The sequence below is a fragment of the Pristiophorus japonicus genome, chromosome 2, assembly GCF_044704955.1.
Source record: "Pristiophorus japonicus isolate sPriJap1 chromosome 2, sPriJap1.hap1, whole genome shotgun sequence".
Lineage (NCBI taxonomy): Eukaryota > Metazoa > Chordata > Chondrichthyes > Pristiophoridae > Pristiophorus > Pristiophorus japonicus.
This window is the reverse complement of record NC_091978.1, coordinates 68,169,208-68,191,880: the sequence shown is the minus strand read 5'-3', so window position 1 is coordinate 68,191,880 and position 22,673 is coordinate 68,169,208. Positions and strand designations below refer to the sequence as shown.

Below are 22,673 nucleotides of genomic sequence, written 5' to 3'. Positions count from 1 at the left end.
GACCTGCGACAACCATGACCAACTTCCTTTCTGCCAGTTATGACTCCAGCCACAGGACAGTAATTGGCTGGACTAGATTTATCTCGTTATTTGTGGATAGGACACACCTGGACAATCTCCCTCATTGTCAGGTAAATATTAGTGTCATAGCATGGCTAGGGCAGCCGCTAGCTCTGAATACAGGTTTTAACAGGTAGTGGTTTGGACCCAAAGCCTTCATTGTGTTCAGTGCACTCAGTCGCTTCTTAATTGTGCATGGAATGAACCAACTTAGCTGGATACTGTCATCTTTGAGATGGTGGGAACCTTGGGAAAAGGCCAAGTATGATTATCCACTCAGCAATTCTGGATGAAGACACTGGCAAACACTTCAGCCTTGTCTCTTGCATTCACAGGTTAGACTCCATCATGGTTGAGGGTGAGGATATTCATCGAGCTTTCTGGTCCTGTTTGTAGCCTGGTTCCCCATTTCCGTAATATGCATTATTTAAAGCAAGAGTTACCATCACCGAATACCGAGAATTAGAATTTTGTCTCATCCTTTTATCCTGGAAATTATTGATGTTCATGCATCTGTTTTGGTCAAATATCTTACACTTTGGTCTCAATCATTGGATAACATCGACTTGCAGGTTGAATTATGATTATGCTAGAGTTCAGTGTATTGTCTTCAAAAGTCAGGAAGGGACTTTAGGAACATTTTTATTTTATCATGATGTTATGCACTCAGGGTATTAAATAAATTAGGTAGAATCAGAAACTGCAAATTATGTATATTAGAAGTGGATTTGACATACTGAATCGCCCTTATCCTCTTCCATATATTTAATCAATAGAATATGACGTGAATATTTCCACATCTCAATATCCAAATCTTGCTACTCTCTTACAAGGATAGACTTCCACCTGAACCCAGACCCTAGAAATTTAGCTTTGTATACATACACCTATTAACTTTCAAGTGTTCATACAAGACCAGATTTTAATTATTTTTCTCAATACAAAACCAGTACGTACCCCTAAAAGGCATGTGCCCCACTTATGCAGTTAAGTAACCACAGTCAACAAACAAGGAAAGAAACAATATCAAGCTAAAAGACAAAGCTTATACAAATGCAAGGACGAGTCAAAATTCAGCAGGTCGGGAAAACTATAAAAAGCAACAAATTAATACTTGAAAAATATGAAGTTCAAAAAGCAATATGAAATAAACTTGCAAGGAATATCAAAGCTAACGGCAAATGTTTTGATAAATATATCAAAAAAGATTGTTTACAGAAAGGTGGGCCCATTAAACACAAATGCAAGCAAGGCTATAACAAATAATAAGGAAATAGCAGACTTCTTAAATTAATACTTTGAATCATTTCCATCATTGAGGTAGAGTACAAAATACCTGCTGTACAAGGGAATGTAAACATAAATGAAGGGATGAACTTAGTGAATTTAATATAAGTAAAATAAAAGTAATGGTGAAAATAGTGGGACTTAAGATATACAAATGATCAGGAACTGATGGTTTCCACCCCAGGTTATTACAAGAAATAGGAGGAAATTGCACATGCATTAGTCATAATGTTCCAAAGCTTTCCAGATTCTGGAATTGTGCCTTTGGATTGGAAAATTGCAAATGCCACTCCATTACTTAAGGGAAGGAGAAACCAAGAAACTACAGAACTGTCAGTTTAACATCAATTGTGGGAAAATTACTGGAATCTATCATCACAGATAAAATGATGAGCACACAGACACGTATCATCTGATCCAGAGAGTTAGCATAGATTTATGAAGGGTAGATCATGTCTGACTAAGCTCGTATAATTTTGAGAGGAGGTCACTGGCATGGTGATAGCGGAGTGTCATCATCATCATCATAGGCAGTCCCTCGAAATCGAGGAAGACTTTCTTCCACTCAAAGTGAATTCTCAGGTGACTGTACAGTCCAATACGGGAATTACAGTCTCTGTCACAGATGGGCTAGACAGTGGTTGAAGGAAGGGGTGGGTGAAGAGCCTGGTTTCCTGTACGCTCCATCCACTGTTCACACTTGATTTCTGCATGCTCTCGGTGTTGAAACGCGAGGTGTTCAGCACCCTCCTGGATGCTCTTCTTCCACTTTGGGCAGTCTTGGGCCAGGCATTCTCAGGTGCTGGTGGGGTTGTTGCACTTTATCAAGGAGGCTGTGAGGGTGTCCTTGAAATGTTTCCTCTGCCCACCTGGGGCTCGCTTGCCATGTAGGAGTTCCAAGTAGAGAGCTTGCTTAGGGAGTCTCGTATCGAGCATGCAGCCCACCCAATGGACTATGGAGCGTCCTCCTCCATTTCGGCTGCCCCCAAAATTTTTCACCATCCTCCGCCTGCTCCACGATGACATGCAAGCCGTGATCCTGACCAATGGATCCACCACAGACCTAATCCACGTCCGGACCAGGGTTAAGCAGGGTTGCATCATCGCACCAACGCTCTTCTCGATCTTCCTTGCTGCAATGCTCCATCTCACTCTCAACAAGCTCCCAACTGGAGTGGAACTAAACTATAGAACCAATGGGAAGCTGTTCAACTTCGCCGTCTCCTGGCTAGATCCAAGGTCGTCCCATCCTCTATCATCGAACGACAGTACATGGACAACGCTTGCATCTGCGCACAGAGGCTGAACTCCAAGCCATCACCAACACCTTCACCGAGGCGTACGAAAGCATGGGCCTTACACTAAACATCCATAAGACAAAGGTCCTCCACCAACCTGACACCGCCACACAGCACTGCCCCCCAGTCATCATAGCGGAGTGTCTATGGATGTTGTCTACATTGATAAGATCCTGCAGAAGAGATTATTAGCAAAATTAGAGTGCACAGAATTGGAGGTAACCGAGTGACGTGGGTCGGTAACTAGTTGGGAGGTAGGACACAGAGTGTAGGGATAAATGGTTCATTGTCTGTTTGGCGGGATGTGACAAGTGGAGTTCAGTATGGATCTGTAGAAAAATAAATTTTAAAAGGCTAATGAAATGTTGGTCTTTATCTCAAGGGGTTTGAGGAAGCGATGCATCAGTTGTACAGAGCCTTGGTCAGAGCCCATTTGGAATATTGTGTTCAGTTTTGAACACCAAACTTCATGAAAGATATATTGGCCTTAGAAGAGGAATAGCGCAGATTCATCAGAATGATACCAGGGATTAAGAGATTTAAATTATGAAGACACGTTGCGTAAACTTAGCTTGTATTTTCTTGAGTTTACTGGGTTGAGGGGTGATCCCATTCCAGGGACTTGATCACATAAATCTAAGATAACACCAGTGCAGTGCTGAGGGAGTGCTGCACTGTCGGAGGTGCCGTCTTTCGGATGAGATGTTACACCGAGGCCCTGTCTGCCCTCTCAAATGGACATAAAAGATCCCGTGGCACTATTTCGAACTGCAGGGGCGTTAACCCCCATGTCCTGGCCAATATTTATCCCTCAAACATAACAGAAACAGTTTAGAAACATAGAAACATAGAAAATAGGTGCAGGAGTAGGCCATTCGGCCATTCAAGCCTGCACCGCCATTCAATAAGATCATGGCTGATCATTCCCTCAGTACCCCTTGTCATTAACACATTGCTGTTTGTGTGAGTTGCTGTGCGCAAATTGGTTGCCGCGTTTCCCACATTACAACAGTGACTACACGACAAAAGTACTTCATTGGCTGTAAAGTGCTTTGAGATGTCCGGTGGTCATGAAAGGCGTTATATAAATGTAAGTCTTTCTTTCTTGATCTGACAGATGTTTAAAATGAAAAATGGATTATATAGGGTAAATGCAGAGAAATGTTTTCCTTTGGTGGAAGAAACCAGAAGAAGAGGCCATAATCTTAAAATTAGAGCTAGACTATTTGAGTGAAATCAGGAAGCACTCCCCCCGCTCCACTGCTGGAAAGGTATTGATTGCTGGGTCAATTGATATTTTTAAGACTGAGATTGATAGATTTTTGCTAAGTAATATGGAGTTGAAGTACAGATCAACCGTGGCTAACAATGGAAATTAAGGATAGTGTTAAATCCAAGGAAAAGGCATATAAATTGGCCAGAAAAAGCAGCAAACCTGAGGACTGGGAGAAATTTATAATTCAGCAGAGGAGGACAAAGGGTTTAATTGGGAGGGAGGAAATAGAGTATGAGAGGAAGCTTGCTGGGAACATAAAAACTGACTGCAAAAGCTTCTATCGATATGTGAAGAGAAAAAGATTAGTGAAGACAAACGTAGGTCCCTTGCAGTCAGATTCAGGTGAATTTATAATGGGGAACAAAGAAATGGCGGACCAGTTAAACAAATACTTTGGTTCTATCTTCACGAAGGAAGACACAAATAATCTTCTGGAAATACTAATGGACCGAGGGTCTAGTGAGAAGGAGGAACTGAAGGAAATCCTTATTAGGCAGGAAATTGTGTTAGGGAAATTGATGGGATTGAAGGCCGATAAATCCCCAAGGCCTGATAATCTGCATCCCAGAGTACTTAAGGAAGTAGCCCTAGAAATAGTGGATGCATTGGTGATCATTTTATAACAGTATATCGACTGGATCAGTTCCTATGGACTGGAGGGTAGCTAATGTAACACCACTTTTTAAGAAAGGAGGAAGAGAGAAAACAGGTAATTATAGACCGGTTAGCCTGACATCAGTAGTGGGGAAAATGTTGGAATCAATTATTAAAGATGAAATAGCAGCGCATTTGGAAAATCAGCACAGATTTACGAAAGGGAAATCATGCTTGATAAATCTTCTGGAATTTTGAGAGGATGTAACTGGTAGAGTGAACAAGGGAGAACCAGTGGATGTGGTGTATTTGGACTTTCAAAAGGCTTTTGACAAGGTCCCACACAAGAGATTGGTGTGCAAAATTAAAGCACATAATATTGGGGGTAATGTACTGACGTGGATAGAAAACTGGTTGGCAAACAGGAAGCAGAGAGTCAGGATAAACGGGTCCTTTTCAGAATGGCAGGCAGTGACTAGTGGGGTGCCGCAGGGCTCAGTGCTGGGACCCCAGCTATTTACAATATACAGTAATGATTTAGATGAAGGAATTGAGTGTAATATCTCCAAGTTTGCAGATGACACTAAGCTGGGTGGCGGTGTGAGCTGTGAGGAGGACGCTAAGAGGCTGCAGGGTGACTTGGACAGGTTAGGCGAGTGGGCAAACGCATGACAGATGCAGTATAATGTGGATAAATGTGAGGTTACCCACTTTGGTGGCAAAAACACAAAGGCAGAATATTATCTGAATGGCAGCAGATTAGGAAAAGGAGAGGTGCAACGAGACCTGGGTGTCATGGTACATCAGTCAGTGAAAGTTGGCACGCAGGTACAGCAGGCGGCGAAGAAAGCAAATGGTATGTTGGCCTTCATAGCTAGGGGATTTGAGTATAGGAGCAGGGAGGTCTTACTGCAGTTGTACAGGGCCTTAGTGAGGCCTCACCTGGAATATTGTGTTTAGTTTTGGTCTCCTAATCTGAGGAAGGACGTTCTTGCTATTGAGGGAGTGCAGCGAAGGTTCACCAGATTGATTCTCGGGGTGGCAGAACTGGCATATGAGGACAGACTGGATCAACTGGGCCTGTATTCACTGGAGTTTAGAATGATGAGAGGAGATCTCAGAAAAACATATAAAATTCCATCAGGACTGGACAGGTTAGATGCAGGAAGAATGTCCCCGATGTTGGGGAAGTCCAGAACAAGGGGACATAGTTTAAGGATAAGAGGTAAGCCATTTAGGACTGAGATGAGGAGAAACTTCTTCACTCAGAGAGTTGTTAACCTATGGAATTCCCTACCACAGAGAGTTGTTGATGCTAGTTTATTGGATATTTTCAAGAGAGTTTGATATGGCCCTTATGGCTAAAGGGATCAAGGGGTATGGAGAGAAAGCAGGAAAGGGGTACTGAGGTGAATGATCAGCCATGATCTCATTGAATGGTGGTGCAGGCTCGAAGGGCCGAATGGCCTACTCCTGCACCTATTTTCTATGTTTCTAATTGAATGGTGAAACAGCCTTAAGGCTCTGAATGGCCTACTTCTGTTCCAATGGAGGAGAATTACAAGGAGTTTTACTATGCATATAACCATGCATCAAACCTGGTGCCCAAAATTGGAATTTTTATTTTTATTTTTTATTTATTTATTTTTTATTCGTTGCCAATCTTTCCAATTCTTTGTCAAATCACAAAGAGGTCACCCTGCACCTGTCAAGGATCACTCTGCGCCAATGCTCTAAGCCAAAAGGCCTAGAGACACTGCACCGTTCCTGGAAGTACTGCAATACCAGGTTCGTGCCATGGAGGTGGGTGGGTGGATGGGACAAAATTGGAAATGCTCCATGCCCCAGTGCAAAATAATTTATCTTAAGGAGCACAGAATTCATAAAAGCAAGTCTTAAACACATGGTGTGTATCTTTCCTGGTTATGAGGTCCAAAAGGATGGTGCTGGTTTACAGAGGGCAGGGGTTGGTGGAAGAAAGAGAAAAATCTTTTGAACCCAAAGTTTGAACTGCCTTCTGAATTTTTACAAGATTAGTATTTACAGAGTTATGTAGAAATTACAACACATAAACAAGCCATTCGGCCCAATCAGGTTGTGATTGGGCCAAAACCAGGACATTCAGTGGAAACAGGCAGCATTTAGGGATTTATGAGGAATTAACTGGGCAAATGAAATACAAATGGCATTTAGTATCGAGAAATTGAAGTAATGATCAATACATAGAGAAATAGAAGTAGTAAATAACATGAAGTAGTATTAACATGCAGTGCAAAAATATTTGAGGGTATTAGTTGAGCAAACATGAAAACTTATCACCCCATGGTATAGAAGCAGTTACCAAGGCAAAGAGAATGTTAGGGCATAAGTACATTGATATAGTACAAGTTTGAACAGATAAGCCTGTGACTTTTATCAAGCATCAATAAGACTACATGATAAATATTGTGCCCAGTGGTCCCTGCACTTATCAGAGGATATCAGAAATGATTCATAAAAAGTCACAGGAAGTACCAGGTTTTAAGTCAATGAGCGATGATGACTAAAAGAGCTAACAAAATGATTTCTGAAGACCACACATAATCTGAATTGAAATTTTGAAATAACTGAACAAATGAAGACAAGAGTATACAATTATAGAAATAGAACAAGGATGGTTGGTGTTGAAAAATGGAAATAACACACTGAGACAACTGGGAGGAGTGCTCTTTTCAGAGTGAAGAGAGATGGTACTGGTTGGATTAAGGATTGGATTTCCTGACATTTATAGAAAAATGTGAAGTTGCTCAAATTGACTATATCAGCATCCTGGTGGCAGCAATGAAAACAGTAACAAATGAAGGGATGATCACAAACAGAATCAATGGTAATATTGAATTTCATTACATCAATATAAGGTTTGAAGAAGAGACCACTTACAATGCCATTCCAACTTATTACTTTGCACAGTGAAGGAATTCTTTTCTAACTAAGGGGGGTTGCAAGGGAACTGAAATGGGAAAGAGTTAGTACTAATCACCTCTGATATAATAATGGCAACAATAATAGTAATGCTACACTGAGGCATTTTTTGGGGGTGGTGGTGGGGGGGGGGGGGTGGAGGGGAGTGGGTCTCTTCTCAGGGTGAAGGGAGACAACATAGTTACCAAGGCTCCATCAATTTAAATAACTGACAATTCAATTCAGAAAGAAATTACCACTCCTACACATAACTGAACCAATCTCCCACAGCACTGTCTATATTTGAATGATGTGGCTTGGTTTCTTTCACAAACCTGTAACCTTGAAGACAAAAAACAAATCTCAACACTTATTTTGATTTAGGCTGGAAACATGGAATTTAAGTACTTACTTTTAAATTCCTTGGATTGGAGTTTCCAAGGTTCTACACTATCAGGTCACTGGTCAGAAAATTGCAGATGCTTAGTTCCCGATGTATCACCCACGAACGTTAATGGAAGAAAATCACAAGCAACGTGCCTGTTATTTCTGGTAAGCCTCCCGCAGAATCTAGTGGAGCAAATCCTTGCGAAGTACCACCCCTTATATACTGCGAGTGTATTTAAAAAGGGACAGCCAGCAAGCTAAGACTAAACAAAAATATGTTTGTCACAAGTATACTGCAGCACAGAAGTAGTGCCAGTGGAGAGCTTTTTGTTAGGGGCGAGATGACAAAGTAAAAATAGCACCAAGATTCAAAATTTCACCAGAAGCAACTCATGCTAGACGATTTCAAAATCAGCATCTCCCATCTCAAACTCTTAATTATCGCTAACAGTTTATAGATATATTTAATGTCTTAAATCAGGCACCAAGTTCATGGTCTACATGGCTGTAGTGTATACCCACGCTCCTGTGTGGCTGAGAGATATGGACCATGTACAGTAGACACCTCAAATCACTGGAGAAATACCAACGATGTCTCCGCAAAATCCTGCAAATCCCCTGAAAGGACAGACGCACCAACATTAGCATCCTCGATCAGGCCAACATCCCCAGCATTGAAGCACTGACCACACTCAACCAGCTGCGTTGGGCAGGACACATTGTTCGCATGCCTGACACAAGACTCCCAAAACAAACGCTCTACTCAAACTCCTACACGGCAAGTGTGCCCCAGGTGGGCAAAGGAAATGTTTCAAGGACACCCTCAAAGTCTCCTTGATAAAATGCAACATCCCCACCGACACCTGGGAGTCCCTGGCCAAAGACTGCCCTAAGTGGAGGAAGAGCATCCAGGAGGGTGCTGAACACCTCGAGTCTTGTCGCCGAGAGCATGCAGAAAGCAAGCACAGGCAGCGGAAGGAGTGTGTGGCAAACTAGTCTTCCCACCCACCCTTTCCTTCAACGACCATCTGTCCCACCTGTGACAGAGACAGTAATTCCCGTATTGGACTGTTCAGTCACCCAAGAACTCACTTTGAGTGGGAGCAAGTCTTCCTCGATTTTGAGGGACTGCTTATGATGATGATTAATGACATTTAATGCATGCTCTGTCATGAATGATGAAATTAGCCATCTGGATCCAGAATGTATTCCTCATCATCATCATAGTGAGGATGCCCTCCTTTCAGTCATGAAGGTATCGAAAGTTTTCCCATTAGCAGCGAAATAAAAGTAAACTTATTTATCTACTAATGTAAGAGAGAAACAGGAAACTATTGCCATACATGCAAACTTGTTTATTTTTCAGTATATCGAAGTGTGCAAGATAATTACAGCTGCTGTGACACTATTTAAAAGAATGAAGGACAGAGCACAACAAAGAGAATCTTCATTTAGCGCCATCGCTGAATTCTTATGCAAATAGTTTGTGAAACGTGGAAACATTCCAAATATTCCAACAATGGAATTATTCGCGATCAATTATTAAGTCAATAAATTAACATTTATTTTCCTTAAGATTTATGCTAAAAATTGAGTTATTTTCATTGTTAGCTATGTTTCTATTTTCAAGCTAAAGGCAATGAACCATATTAATTAACCATTGTTAAGAATCAACATGCAGAAAACAAAGAAAGCTGATGGATTTTTCCCTTCATAATTAAAATGTACACCAGGTATATGTATAATGAAATTTATACATTAATGCCAAAAAAACTAATCAGCAAAAAGCAGGTGCTTGGCAAATATACATATAAAAGGCAAGGTATGCAATACAGACATCACAGATCTCTCGAGACCAAATATAGTGCAACTGTGACATTTGTAACTGATGAATTCATACTACTTTTGTGTCTTGGTGATGATAGCAAAACTAGAATGAGATATTTTGAAATGCTAGATGTGCAGAATCAATAGGTTTCACTGCCAATACATGAGATATTATTACACTACATGCTGAGTATATTTAACAAATTGGAAATGTGGTGGATGTCATTCATAAAAATTTCAAAATTAATAATTGGACAAGCAAACAATATGGTGACCTGCACCACTTTACTCAGGCTCCATCTATCACAGAATCAATATCAGTTCAGTTTTTTAATACAAGACTCAGAACCAATTTAAATCCACATTTATAGTATTCCGACTCACTGTATAACACTGCTCAACAAACTGAGTTGAAGAAAAGGGAATTCTGTGCATCTTTTGAGACAGCCCCTGGAAACCATTCAGTTGAGAGACTGGACAGGCAAAATGGGAAAGCGGTTCTTGCAACACTGACACCAGTGCTGCAATTTGAAACTGGAAAAACTTCAACCTGAAAGTGAATTGGGGAATAAATTGTTTCAATTAGTTCTCCTTCAGAGAGAAAACTTTTAATAGCATCTAGTTAGGAAATCAAGAACCGTAAAGCAAGTTGCCATTAAACTTCTGTATTCATAAAATGGCCCTATTACAATACATCCTATTTCTCTATTTCCATAGCAGCACACAGGGTATTTTACTGCTCACTCAGAATAGAAACTTTGATGGTGACCTTTGTTATTTAATATATTGCAATATTCTCCAATAGAGCTGAAATTCATATGGCGTTGATGGAACAATAAGTTGGTTTTACATACAAAAGCAAAATACTGCAGATGCTGGAAATCTGAAATAAAAATAACAAGTGCTGGAAATGCTCAGCAGGTCAGGCAGTATCTGGAGAGAGATACAGAGTTAACATTTCAGGTCAATGACCAATTGTCAGAATTGGAAAAAGTTAGAGAAGTAACAGAAGATGATCTGTTACATCTCTTTTCCAGTTCTGGCGAAAAGTCATCGGCCTGAAACGTTAACTCGGTTTCTCTCTCCATTGATTTTATATAATTATTTTCAAAAGATTATGCTTTCTTTTTGCCTTCCAAAAGTGTACTGTTTAAAAACGTGAAAATTACTTTATATACAATGGCCTGGATTTTGCTGTCAGTGGCGAATGAACAGCATTCATTATGGTTACAGCTGCCCGCAGACTTTGTGGATTTTGCGTGGTAACTTACAGTAATTAGAGAGCCATTTCAGAATGGTGCCCTCTACAGGGGATCTGGGGCATGTCTCTTCAACCAATCAGATTGAGGTATCCTTACTGAGACACGCAGAGTTTGAACCAGGAAGTGTAAGTTAGAATATTTAATTCAATATAAAAATCATGTACAGAAAGCAAAAGAGAGGATGGGATTGAGAGAGATGAGATAGAAAAAAATTTAATTAAAAAAAATCTCCATGAATTAAAATCTGAAGAAATGAGACTCCATAATTTTAAAAGTTAGTTTCAGTGCCCGAGAGTTGTTTCTTAATAATTAAGACTTATCACGCCATTAAAAATTCACTTGCACTTGAATGGAAAAGTTCTAACTTTTTCTGGCGTGTATAGTGGCTAAGTACCGCAACTTAACATCCTTCATTTATTTTAATGTCAAATCGATCGGTACAGTACCAGTGTAGTGCAACTTGTCGAGGAGCAGGTCATCTCGAATAGCAACTTCCTGATTTCCATGTTTTACTGCATGTGTGGATGTCGGAAGTTACTCCATAGTAATGTGAGCACCAATAGCCTCGCTCTTATTACCGTAACATCCAGGACAATGGCAACATCAATTATTATCTTCCCCTGTATATTGCTGTGAACAATCACTTATAATGAGGGTGATTTATCTGGTTATTACATTACCAGCGAAAGGGTTTAAATAAATATAATTAAAAAAAATAATTTTAACATTCAAAAACCTGTAAAATAAGGTTAGGCTATTTACCTTTATTTCTCAAAAAAAAAAAATTTTTTTTATTTTAAATGTTTCATGAAATTGTATTTTAATTAATTTTCAACATGTAATTTTTTTTACTTCAGTCAATGTTGTGTACGTTTATTTTTTGGCTGATTCCTATTCATGCTTATGGGGATGCCGTATGTAAATGGAATCCCCATAAGCACAATGGCAATCACCTTTCTGATTGGTTGGGCTGACCCATGTGATCCCAGGGACGCTTGCGAACTGCATGTACTCCTTGGATACATGAATCTTAATGCATGCCTACTCGTAGAGGGCCAGGAGCGCGGGTCCCCGTGGATCCGGGGCCATCAGTTCTGGATTTATTGCAGTTCGGAGGCATTCACCACGGGAAGCCTCAGACCACAAATTCAGGCCCAATACTTTTTTTTTTAAATACAACACATGGTGCAGTAGTAAGTTATTACAAAATCAGGAAAGTTCTTGGTTCGATTCTTGGTTTATGTTGAGTTAAGTAATTGCAGGTGGGGCAGCTGCAGGCACAAACAGCCTCAGCATAAGTGAGCGAGAGGGAAGGGTGAAAAACTTGCCACGTTTACCACGTATGAAGTGCGCACGGACCTGGCGAAGCCTCGCAAAATCCGGTTTTCGGGGCGCAATGCACCAAGACTAGTTTTTCCAATCTATCAAGATCCTCCATGTCCCTGGGAGAAGGACATCCGTGCAGGAGAGATTGGGCTTTTTGTCCAACTCATGCCCAGCGAATGTCCTTCAAACTTTTATGCCTGGTAAAAGCAGGCGCATAGCTTACTTTTGCCAGCATGAGAGTTTTAAAACAAAAAAATTACATTTAATCATTCATTTTCATGTTAAAAACCCTGTCCATTAAGGTAAGTTTATTTTTAAGCCTATTCAAACAGTTTTGGGCGGTAAAGTGCTTCAGTGTTATATGGGTGGTAAAAGGGTGGAATATTAATGAATTTCTAGTCCATTAAAAAAAATTACAAAATAAGATTTTTTTTTGAAAATATTGAATTCCAATTCATTTTAAATACGCGAGGTGTTTTTTTTACGCTGTGTTTCTTGTTTTCGGAGGGTTTTCTCATTGATAGTAATGGGAACTTGCACAAACGGAGTTTCCATTTTTATCAATGAGAATACTACCTAGTGACTGGTGGTCCAGGCCCACGTGACTCCAGCATTTCTGTACATACGGAGAAGTCATCTCCCCGTACGCTGCATAGCGAATGAAGGCCTCTGACCGCAATCGTAGGTGCCTCCTTGACCAGCAGGTATTTTCATTAAAAATAATTTCGGTCGGAGGCATTCGTCTGAAGGAAGCCTCCGACCCCAATTTTCCCCCCCATTATCTAGTAACCTATGCTACAACTTTTATTCCTGACACAGCTGAGATCATCCAATCACCAAGCATCCCAACTTCACTGTCCATTCTCACAAGTGGAAGACTGGCCACCTTCAGGACAGGTGGATGAATGAGAGAATAGTAAAAGATAAAATTGAAACAAAAAATAAAAATAAAATGCCCTGAAGGATGGGTGAAAGGCAACAAATCCAGCCCTGCGGCTTAGAGGCCAGTCACTTTATAGCCCTCAGTGGAATTCCAACCAAATACAGTTTTGAAACTTTCCTACTCAATAAGTTAACGTGCATTAAATACACAGAAAGCTTGTCCATTTTATTAACATAAATATGTAGAGTACTTAAAAAAAAATCTTAATATGAAAGGTTGGATTTGAAATAATGGGCAGAAATATCAACTTCCATGTGGATGTAAAATGGTAGACATTGAATTGGCCGCCCGTTACTCTCGAATTTAAAGGAAAGTTATGCAGGGTACATAAATGGGTGGTTGATCCTATATTGTCACTTTTACACTAGTGAAATCGAAAGTTCCAGCTGGAAAGAAAATTCGGACAGGTTGTATAACTGGTGACCGATTCGAACGTGCCTGTTTTATACCAGTGTTGAAGTTGAAAGTTTCTGCAAATGTTTTATTATTCAGGGTGCTGTTTCTGTATGTGTAATAAACAACTTCATTTCCCAGTAATAATTTTGCTCAAGCAAGATCAGAACACAATATTGTGTAAATATAGGTTTTATGGATTCCCACAAAAGGAACAACGTCACTGATCCTCATTTGCAATAGTGCAGAGTGAAGTTATACCGTCAGTGCTGTACCTTCAAAGGGTAAAGTAGAAATAAAAGACCAGAAAATATCACTAGCTTTTCATCCTGCTCCAGTCAGATAAAGCTCAATTTGCATCTACAAACCTCTGTTCATTGATGTTATTCAAATTTTAATGTTAGCAAATAGATGGTCAAACTGTTGGGTATTCCACAACACTAAAAAGATTAAAAATGAAGTTTAAAAACTTCAAAAGCAGTTCAATTGTTCTACTTTACCAATTGTAATATATGCAAGCAGTGCAATGAAACAGAAGTGGAGTGAGAGTACTCAATGTTATCTCACAGCATTTTGTAAAATACAAAGCTTCAATTCAGCATCTTCATCACCAAGTTATTGACAATTATTGCACTCATGGCAATGCCAAGATGAGCATTCCATCAATGCATTGGATGGGGTATTATGGGTTAATAGCTCAAAAACCAGGGACTTCAAACTTTACTCCAAGTCAATAATTAAAGTCAATAATTATCAGGAATTCCAAGTCAAATATATTATAGTCTGGTACCACTGAATAACATTGACATTACTACACAAAAGCTGTAATCACCACCATAAACTCAGCGTTTTATGGACTTTCTTCTACATAGCATGCACGAGAGTGCATTTCATTCAAACTTCTCGATTCCTGGGGATAAAAGCCAAGAAATCCAAAGTATTTGTATTAATGCATAAAACACAAGTTGAGCTAACTGACGAGATTAACAGTGAACCTAAGGAAATTTAAAATGAGAAAAAATACAATTGAACGAGGAGTGGAAAAAATAGTTAAGATATTTCTTTAACACAAATTTCTCATTTTTGGCTCAATAAAAGTCGACAAAATTCAATGTACACATCTGCAGGGAAATACCTGGTCAGTCCACTGGGTGGAATGGGGTAGTTTAAGAAAATGGAAAGAGCAGAGAGCATTTACTTTCTTCAAAAAAGTTAACAAGACTATAATAAATCATTCTTTTAATGAGCATACTTGTATTATGTTTAGCAATTCAGTACTCATGCTAAACTAGACTTTGTCTCTTTCAGCTTCAGACAGAAATTTTACAATGAAAATGTAATTTAATCAATTTCTCATTATAAATTTACTATTTCCCAGCTTAAGTTTATAAGCCTTGTTTCTACACATGGTTTTGGTAAGTGGTCACAGATAGATGTGCTTTTCAATGCAAGTGTATCAACACCCTGCAGCATCATATGTCGTTGCAAGTAATACGAATCAATTATATTATTGAGATAAACAGAAATCTGAAATAAAAATCCAAAATGAAAAGGCAAGTAAGCAAGAAAAAGACAAGATTGTCTTTCAGGTGCTTCAGTTCTCAAGAAAAATCATTGATCTACCTGTTGTACATTTTCTGTTTTTATTTCATTTCAATTGATGACAGATATTTCTGATTTATTTTCTTACTTTTTTAAATCCAATTTCAAAGCTGTTAACTTACAAAATCTCTCACTGAAGAAGTCATGAATATCGAGAACACCAGTGGTCAATGCTACAAAGTATTAAATGCACAGAACAGGCCAATTGGCCCAACATGTCCATGCTGGTCTTTATAGTCCACATGAGCCTCCTCCCACCCTTCCTCATCTAACCCCATCAACATATCCTGCTATTGCTTTCTCCCTCGTGTGCATTTCTAGCTTCCACTTAAATGCAACTATGTCATTCACCTCAACTATTCTCTGGGCAAAGAAACTTCTCCTGAAATGCCGTTGCATAATGTTCTCTTTTGGAATCCATGTTTCCTACTCTATTATATTTTCAGTCTCGAGATGTTTTTCTATTACATTTCGAGTAAGGATTCCATTATCTTCCTTACCACTAATGTTAAGCTAATTGGTCCATAGTTCCCTGGACTTGTTCCAGCTCCCTTTTTAAATACAGGTTCAACGTCCCGAATCAGACAACCTTTGAACCAAGGCCATGCCAGTTTTCGGGTTTTTCTGGATTTTGGAGACGAAAATCTGACATCCCGAATCCAGCAAACACGGGACCGAGGCCAGGCTGGTTTTCGTATTTTACCGGATTTCGGAGAAGAAAATGCGACTTCCCGAATCCGGCAACCTCAGGGCCGATTTTTGTATTTTTCCAGATTTCGGAGAAGAAAATCCAATGTCCCGAATCCAGCAACCTCAGGGCCGAGGCCATGCCAGTTTTTGTATTCTTCTGGATTTCGGGTTAGACATGAAAACACGCATGAGTCAGGTCGGGTCGGATCACAAGTGAGTCGGGTCAAGGGTCATTCGGCAAGGCTCGGACCGATCGCATGTCAGACGACTCCATCTGCAATGCGCTTTTTAAACAAATGTTCGGTTTTTGGACAATTCCGGTTTTCGGGACATTGTACCTGTATAGGAATCACATTAGCTAACCACCAATACAGAAATAAGTCGAAGCTTCAATTCCCTTACATCAGTGAAAAAGATATTATTTAATGTCATCAGCATAAAGTACGTTAGGCAGCAATAAATCTTTGTTCTTTGTCAAACTCCAACAAAGCTTTTGTAAGCATTCCATTCTGTGGAAATGTCTTCAACATCATCTCTCTAGAACATCTGTTCCATTAGTCCCATTGTGCTCACACTGACAGTACCTGCCCAGAATTGAATGTGCACAATCAATAGTATCCAACACCAAAAGTATCAAAACCATGTCTAATCAAACTAGCTTTGCCACAAAGATCAATATTTTTGCTGTAGTAGGTCAGCCTTGACTGAGAGGAAGCACTCCCACCTGAGTTAGAAGGTTGTAGGTTCAAGCCCTACTCAAAGACTTGAGCACATAAACTTGGCTGATATTTCAGTGCAGTATTGAAGAACTGCTTTTTGGATGAGACATTAAACTGAAACCCCATCTTCCCTCTCAGGTGGATATAAAAGAGCCCATTGCATTATTCGAAGAAGAGCAGGGGAGTTCTCCATGGTTTCTTGGCCAACATTTATCCCTCAACCACATCATTAATACAGTTTAATTGCTCATTTATCCTATTGCTCTTTGTGGGTCCTTCCCTATATTACAACAGTGACGACAATTTAAAAGTACTTTGTAGGCTGTAATGCACTTTGGAAGGTCATTAAATTTGAGTTCTTTTAAAAATAGCAATTTTATTAATGCAGCTTAAAAAAGTGGCATAGTTAATTCTGAAAGATATTTATACTTTTGGCACCAATGTTGGTTGTGAAACTAAATATTAGTGGCCCATTAGGACAGATGGTATACCACATGCTTTCCATCAAATCAGTTGCAGTTTTGACTCATGGCTGCACAATCATAAGGAGCTGTGCACCACTGCTGTGAGAACAAGTATTCATTTTCTAAACTGCCTGACAAGTACAGTTGCAGACACACAGTCAGTACGCCATATTATAAGTTCAGCATCTATCAACTAATTATGGAGCAGCTCCAAGTGTGGGCATGGAATTATTAACTTAGAACATTCTATCTATCCGGATGTAAAGTGCATGATGGGCAGCACTTTACTCACTCCTGTGGGGAAATCATGTAAATTGGGATAAAGAAATATAAATGATAGAACAAAACTCAATTTTAGACGTCAATCCATCTTTAACATGGCTGTAAGATTCTCATAAAAGGCTTCAACAAACATCAGACAGAAGTTGTCTCAAACATTTTCAGGAACAAAGGATTTGTTGCACTTCATCACTGTGCTAAGTTAGATAAATATTTTTAATCTCATCAATGTATATGCATAAAATACAAATTACAAAATTTGTAACATTAATATGGAAAGTTTATTTTCTGGGAATTTACTTGGGAAAGAAGGATTTCAGGACAGATTTTTTATTACATATTTGAGGTGAGTTTTGAAATTGCATGGTATGCTTTTAAAGGGAAAAGCACATTGGGAAGAAAGGAAAAAGAGAGATTATGTTCGGTTCAGCTCCACATTGGTTTCGTTGTTGCATCATCAGTAGCAAAAATGTACAGATAGATATTGCACTGGATAAGCATACTCCGTATTAAAAATGTACACATTTAAAAACAATTAAACAGCCATGACCTTTATGCGATGTATAAAGTGCCCTTAGATTTCTTGGTGTTACAACAGAACACATTTTTAAAAAAATCAGCATAGCTCTACTGATAATAAGACAAATACATTAGTCATTCAAAGCTTGATTGATAGTGGTTAACTTTCATTTTAAAAGTTTCAAATATAAAATGATCTGAGTGGAAGGGAGGGAGTGTTGTCACAGAAGATACTCAGTTGTTAGAGCCTCTTCCTGGTTAATTGCATGTTTCTATGTCATTCGTCTGGTCACAGTAATCTTCATGTATTTGCTATCAATTGGTTAAAACCAGGTCCAATCAAATGGCCATTTAAAAAAAAAGTTACTCCTGGCCCTAAAACGGATGGTGTGAGAAGGGAGGCAAAAGAAAAAAAGGTAAATAAACGGGAGGGGAAAGGTTGGAATAGAAATAAAATCAGAACAAAAAGTTAAATTAAAGCTAAAATAAAAATAGGGCAGTGTGTGTATATGAAAAGAAAAAAAAACAACAGGAGCAAAGAAAAAGGAGAGAGAGCAGAAGTGTTTCTATGTCTTTTAGTTTGACATTATGTTTAAATGTTAATTTTTGAAGTTAAAGTCAGTATTACAATAATAAAGCTGCTCCTGATATTTGTGTAGCTTTATTACTGTATATTATTGTTGCAGTGAGCAAGATTAAAATTCAAGATCCAGCCAGCAATCATTTCCCGGACCCACCAGCAGGGTTTAAACAGGCATGCTGCAAGCATGTTACTGTAATGTGCTTTACCCTAATAGATAGCCGTTACCTTGCTCAAAAAAAGGAAAATTCAGGTAACATTTTAATTTGAAGAGAACACCTCCAGTACTTTTTTGTTGGCTGTCCTCTCAATGCTGATGTTATTTCATTGCATGCTCAATGGATAATCATGTTTAGTTTACTAAACTAAACGAAACATATATTGTTAAAAATAAAGATGACAGCATGTAACTGTAATTTGCTTTTGAGACCACATTTAGTGTCATTTGTAACAATTCTGTTAAATAAAAATATCACTGATCTCAGTTTTCACATTCCAGGAAAGTGTTAAACTACGTCATCAATAATTTAAAAAAATGCTTTTAATCATGACTGGTGGGTAAAGGAGGCACAAACGTTTCACAGTGAAAATGTCAATGCACTGCTATATGTACGTGTGTGAACAACACGATTCAAACCTTTATCCCATTTTACAGATCGTGCCTTTTAACTGGATGGGTTATATTACAAGGATCTCTATATAACTGGCTATTTTGCAGTTCATTGAGTAAACAAAGTGATAATACTATACCTGTGAAAGTGATAGTTTCCATTCACTTTCATTACAAAGTTGGTAAAATGTTTAGATTGTGTCGTTAAAGAACATTTTTTTTTAATACAGTCAAGTCCTATTGAAATGCACTTCTCATCCACACATCATCCACTTTTCTTCTTTTAGTACGATTGTCTGGAGAGTCAGCTTTTAATTTTCCTGCCTTCCAGAAACTTGAAATAGGAATTAGCATAGAAGAATTTGTTCCGTGTACCAATGTCACTGTGCAATTATATTGATATCACTGGTAAAGTTCCTATCTCTAAAAAAGAACAAAAAAAATTATAAGCAGCATCTTGTTGACCACAATTGCAGCCATTTAATCTACTCCTTCAAATCCTTCAGCATTTTCCACTGCCATTAGAAGCTTCTCTCGTAAATCTTCAAAAGATTCATAAGGCGGTAAATCAAGGCGGTTAAAGCTGTAGACAGGAAAAAAAATACAAATCATTAAACGTCTAATCGGCGAGACCTGCAGTACTGAAGTGTCGATGCCTGGCTGCTAATCAAAAAGATTTGGATATTCTTCAAAGAACTCCTAGATCTCCTGATCCTGTCTCCACTCACAGATAGCCAGGAACCTGGAGCACAGGTTGAGATTTTTTTATTGAAGCATTTTTCTCATGAGCTAGAACTCAAGTTATAACATTCATGTTATAAACCGAAGTAAAATTGGGACTGGTCTCAGACAATGACAACAATTATCCTTTGGGCCAAGGATGACTCTAGCCACCGCAGAGTTTCCCCTTTGACCCCCACTGACTTCAATTTTGCTAGGGATCTTGGTTAATTGTTGTCTTGATGTTGAGGTCAGCTATTTTCATTTCTCCTCTGACATTCAAGTTATATGAGCTAAATAAAAGTACAGGAAAGCCCTAATGTTCATTTTAAGTAATGTTTTGGTTACCTCGCCCAAATGTTATAAATCTTTCCCTACAGTGGAACCCCCTGCAAATACTAACATTCCCAGAACACTAACTTTTAGAAGAGAGTGTCAGCTACTCAAAGGAAAACAGTGCTTTGCTTGCTGATATTTGTAAAATTAGTAAAACAACAAGTCCAGAAACTGCATCATGGACAAAAATCTGATGACCCCCTCATTACTCCGAGGTTCCCTTATTATAACTCCTTGGGGTCCATTGAATCATGCTAACTTGATTGAGGTTTTATTTTGAGTTTTTTGTTGTGGTAACATAGAGGGTGGATGAGGGCAGTGTATGTTGTGTATATGGACTTTCAAAAGATATTTGATAAAATACCACATACTAGGCTTGTTAGCAAAATTGAAACCCATGGGATAAAAGGGGCAGAAGCAGTATGGATACAAAATTGGCTAAGGGATAGAAAACAGCGAGTTGTGGTGAATGGCTGTTTTTGGCTGGAGGGTAGTACGATACAGTGGAGTTCCCCAAGGTTCAGTACTAGGACACTGCTGTTTTTGATATACATTAATGATGTAGACTTTGGGGGGGTACAGACCACAATTTTTAAATTTGCAGATGACACAAAACACTGAGGAAGATAGTAATAGACTTAGACAGGCTGGTGGAATGGGTAGACACATAGCAGATGAAATTCAATGCAGAAAAATGTGAGGTGATATATTTTGGTGGGAAGAATGAGGAGACAAAATACATGCTAAATGGTACAATTTTTAAAGGGAGTGCAAGTAAAGAGACACCTGGGGTGCTTGTGCACAAAACTTTGAAGGTGGCAGGACAGGTTAACAAAGCAGTTCATAAAGCATATTGCACCCTGGGCTTTATAAATAAAAGCATAGAGTACAAAAGCCAAGAAGTTATCTTTAGGGCCACAACGTGTAAATTATCATCAAGGCAACTTTAAGTCAAGCAGAGTTTTATTGCTATTTGGTGCAAAAACTGCAGATTGAAAAATGCTGCTTGGATTCAAGCTCCAGGTCAGAAACATCCAGTAACTATACAAGAAGCAACTATTGCATCCAGCCCGTCTGTCACGTAACATTACTGTTGCAGAACAATGCTAAAAACAAGAGAAAGCCAGTCCGTGACCTGAAGCCTGAAATTCAAAAGCAGTTAACTTCTAATTTATCCCTGCAATTTATAAATAACTGCAATTATCTGGCTTTGACATTAAAGGCAGAGATTAAATGTCATAGCTGTGCTCCAAACCAGAGATTACTCATGAGTTAGATTACTCATGAGTTATGTCATTGAGGACCTGCTAGTACCTAATAAATATCAACAGGAAACAGCAACAGATAATAAAGCCACAATTGAATCCCTGGGCTATGTCGATAAACCCTCCCCCACCCAGTCCTGAATGAGAGTCCTCAAGCTCCCTTGCATAAATGCGACTAGATGACATGCCCCAGTCTCTCACTCCTGGAAAGAGACAAGAATATTTATCCAGCTGTTAGAAGCTTGGAGCATTGAATCTGGCTCCCAGAGATGCGATTTTAACCCACTGGCAGAAACTGGGTAGGTAGTTAGTTAAAATCACCCATGTTATTTCACTGCCAGAAAGCAAACCAGGATCCAAAACCAACAGAATATTAACTCTACTATATACTGGTATAATGTTCCTGTTATTACAAAACAGCAGATACTCTGACAACATCGAGGGAAAAATTCAACATTAAATATTAAGCTTGTGCTTCATCACAGAAGCGCTCAAAATCAAAGCATTTAATAACATTATTGTTCTTACCACGTGTGAGCCCTTGGTAACTTTTCTGGAGTTCCCCACTGCTCTATTGTAAACAGCTGAGGACCATTGGAACCTGTGTAAAATACCAAAAAGTATAACAGGAGTCTTTAAGAACAAGCTTCTGTAACGTCTTAAAGACATCTTAAACATGTTAAAACAGAGTGAGTAAATATTCCACTGAGCAGTAAGTTTATTCAGTGAGTAACTGAACAAAAAAAGACCAGGAAGGTTCCAGGTTTGATCTCTGGTTTATATCCCTTTAGCTGCTTCAACAACTCATAGGTAGGAGCAGCATCATTAATCTCAGTGCCACCAGGCCAAGTTTGCCACTCCTGATCAGAAATATGCATGTATAGCTGTCAGGCTTGGCTGTGATGCCCTTCTACTACAGTCTGCAAAAGCTTACTTTTGAAGCTCCCATATATACAAAGACCACTTGGGTAAGGAACTCAGGTGCCCACAGTCTGCATCCCAACAAGGAGTCTCAACTTTATGATATGGAAAATTGATGAGTAAAACAACACTCCATTGTAATGGGGCTCTAATAATGTTAGAATGCATGGCAGCAACTCGCCAAGGTTTCTTCAACAATATCTCCCAAACCAGTGACCTCCACCACCTGGAAGGACAAGGGTTTACAAGAATTCCATCACTTTCAAATCACATCATCCCTACTTAGACACATATTGCTATTACTTCCATTGTCACTGGGTCAAAATCCTGGAATCCACTGTGGGAGTACCTTCATCACATGAACTGCAGTAGTTC

The 22,673-nt window shown here is 39.1% G+C and overlaps 1 protein-coding gene across 12 annotated transcripts in view; it reads right to left on the bottom strand.

Moving 5' to 3' along the window:
- Positions 1 to 9,216: 9,216 nt before the first annotated feature.
- nedd4l (NEDD4 like E3 ubiquitin protein ligase) overlaps positions 9,217 to 22,673 on the bottom strand; it is a 614,975-nt gene continuing 601,518 nt past the window's right edge. For 10 of the 12 annotated variants that reach the window (XM_070867774.1, XM_070867791.1, XM_070867782.1 and 7 more), the window contains 2 exons: positions 21,906 to 21,978; positions 18,970 to 19,639 (listed from right to left, as the gene is read on the bottom strand). In XM_070867774.1, the coding sequence (XP_070723875.1) occupies positions 19,537 to 19,639; positions 21,906 to 21,978 (176 nt within the window). In that variant the 3' untranslated portion in view covers positions 18,970 to 19,536. Of the gene's footprint in view, positions 10,220 to 16,288; positions 16,470 to 18,969; positions 19,640 to 21,905; positions 21,979 to 22,673 lie in introns of those variants that run through there. The other 2 variants (XR_011588609.1, XR_011588608.1) reach the window with 2 other exon arrangements.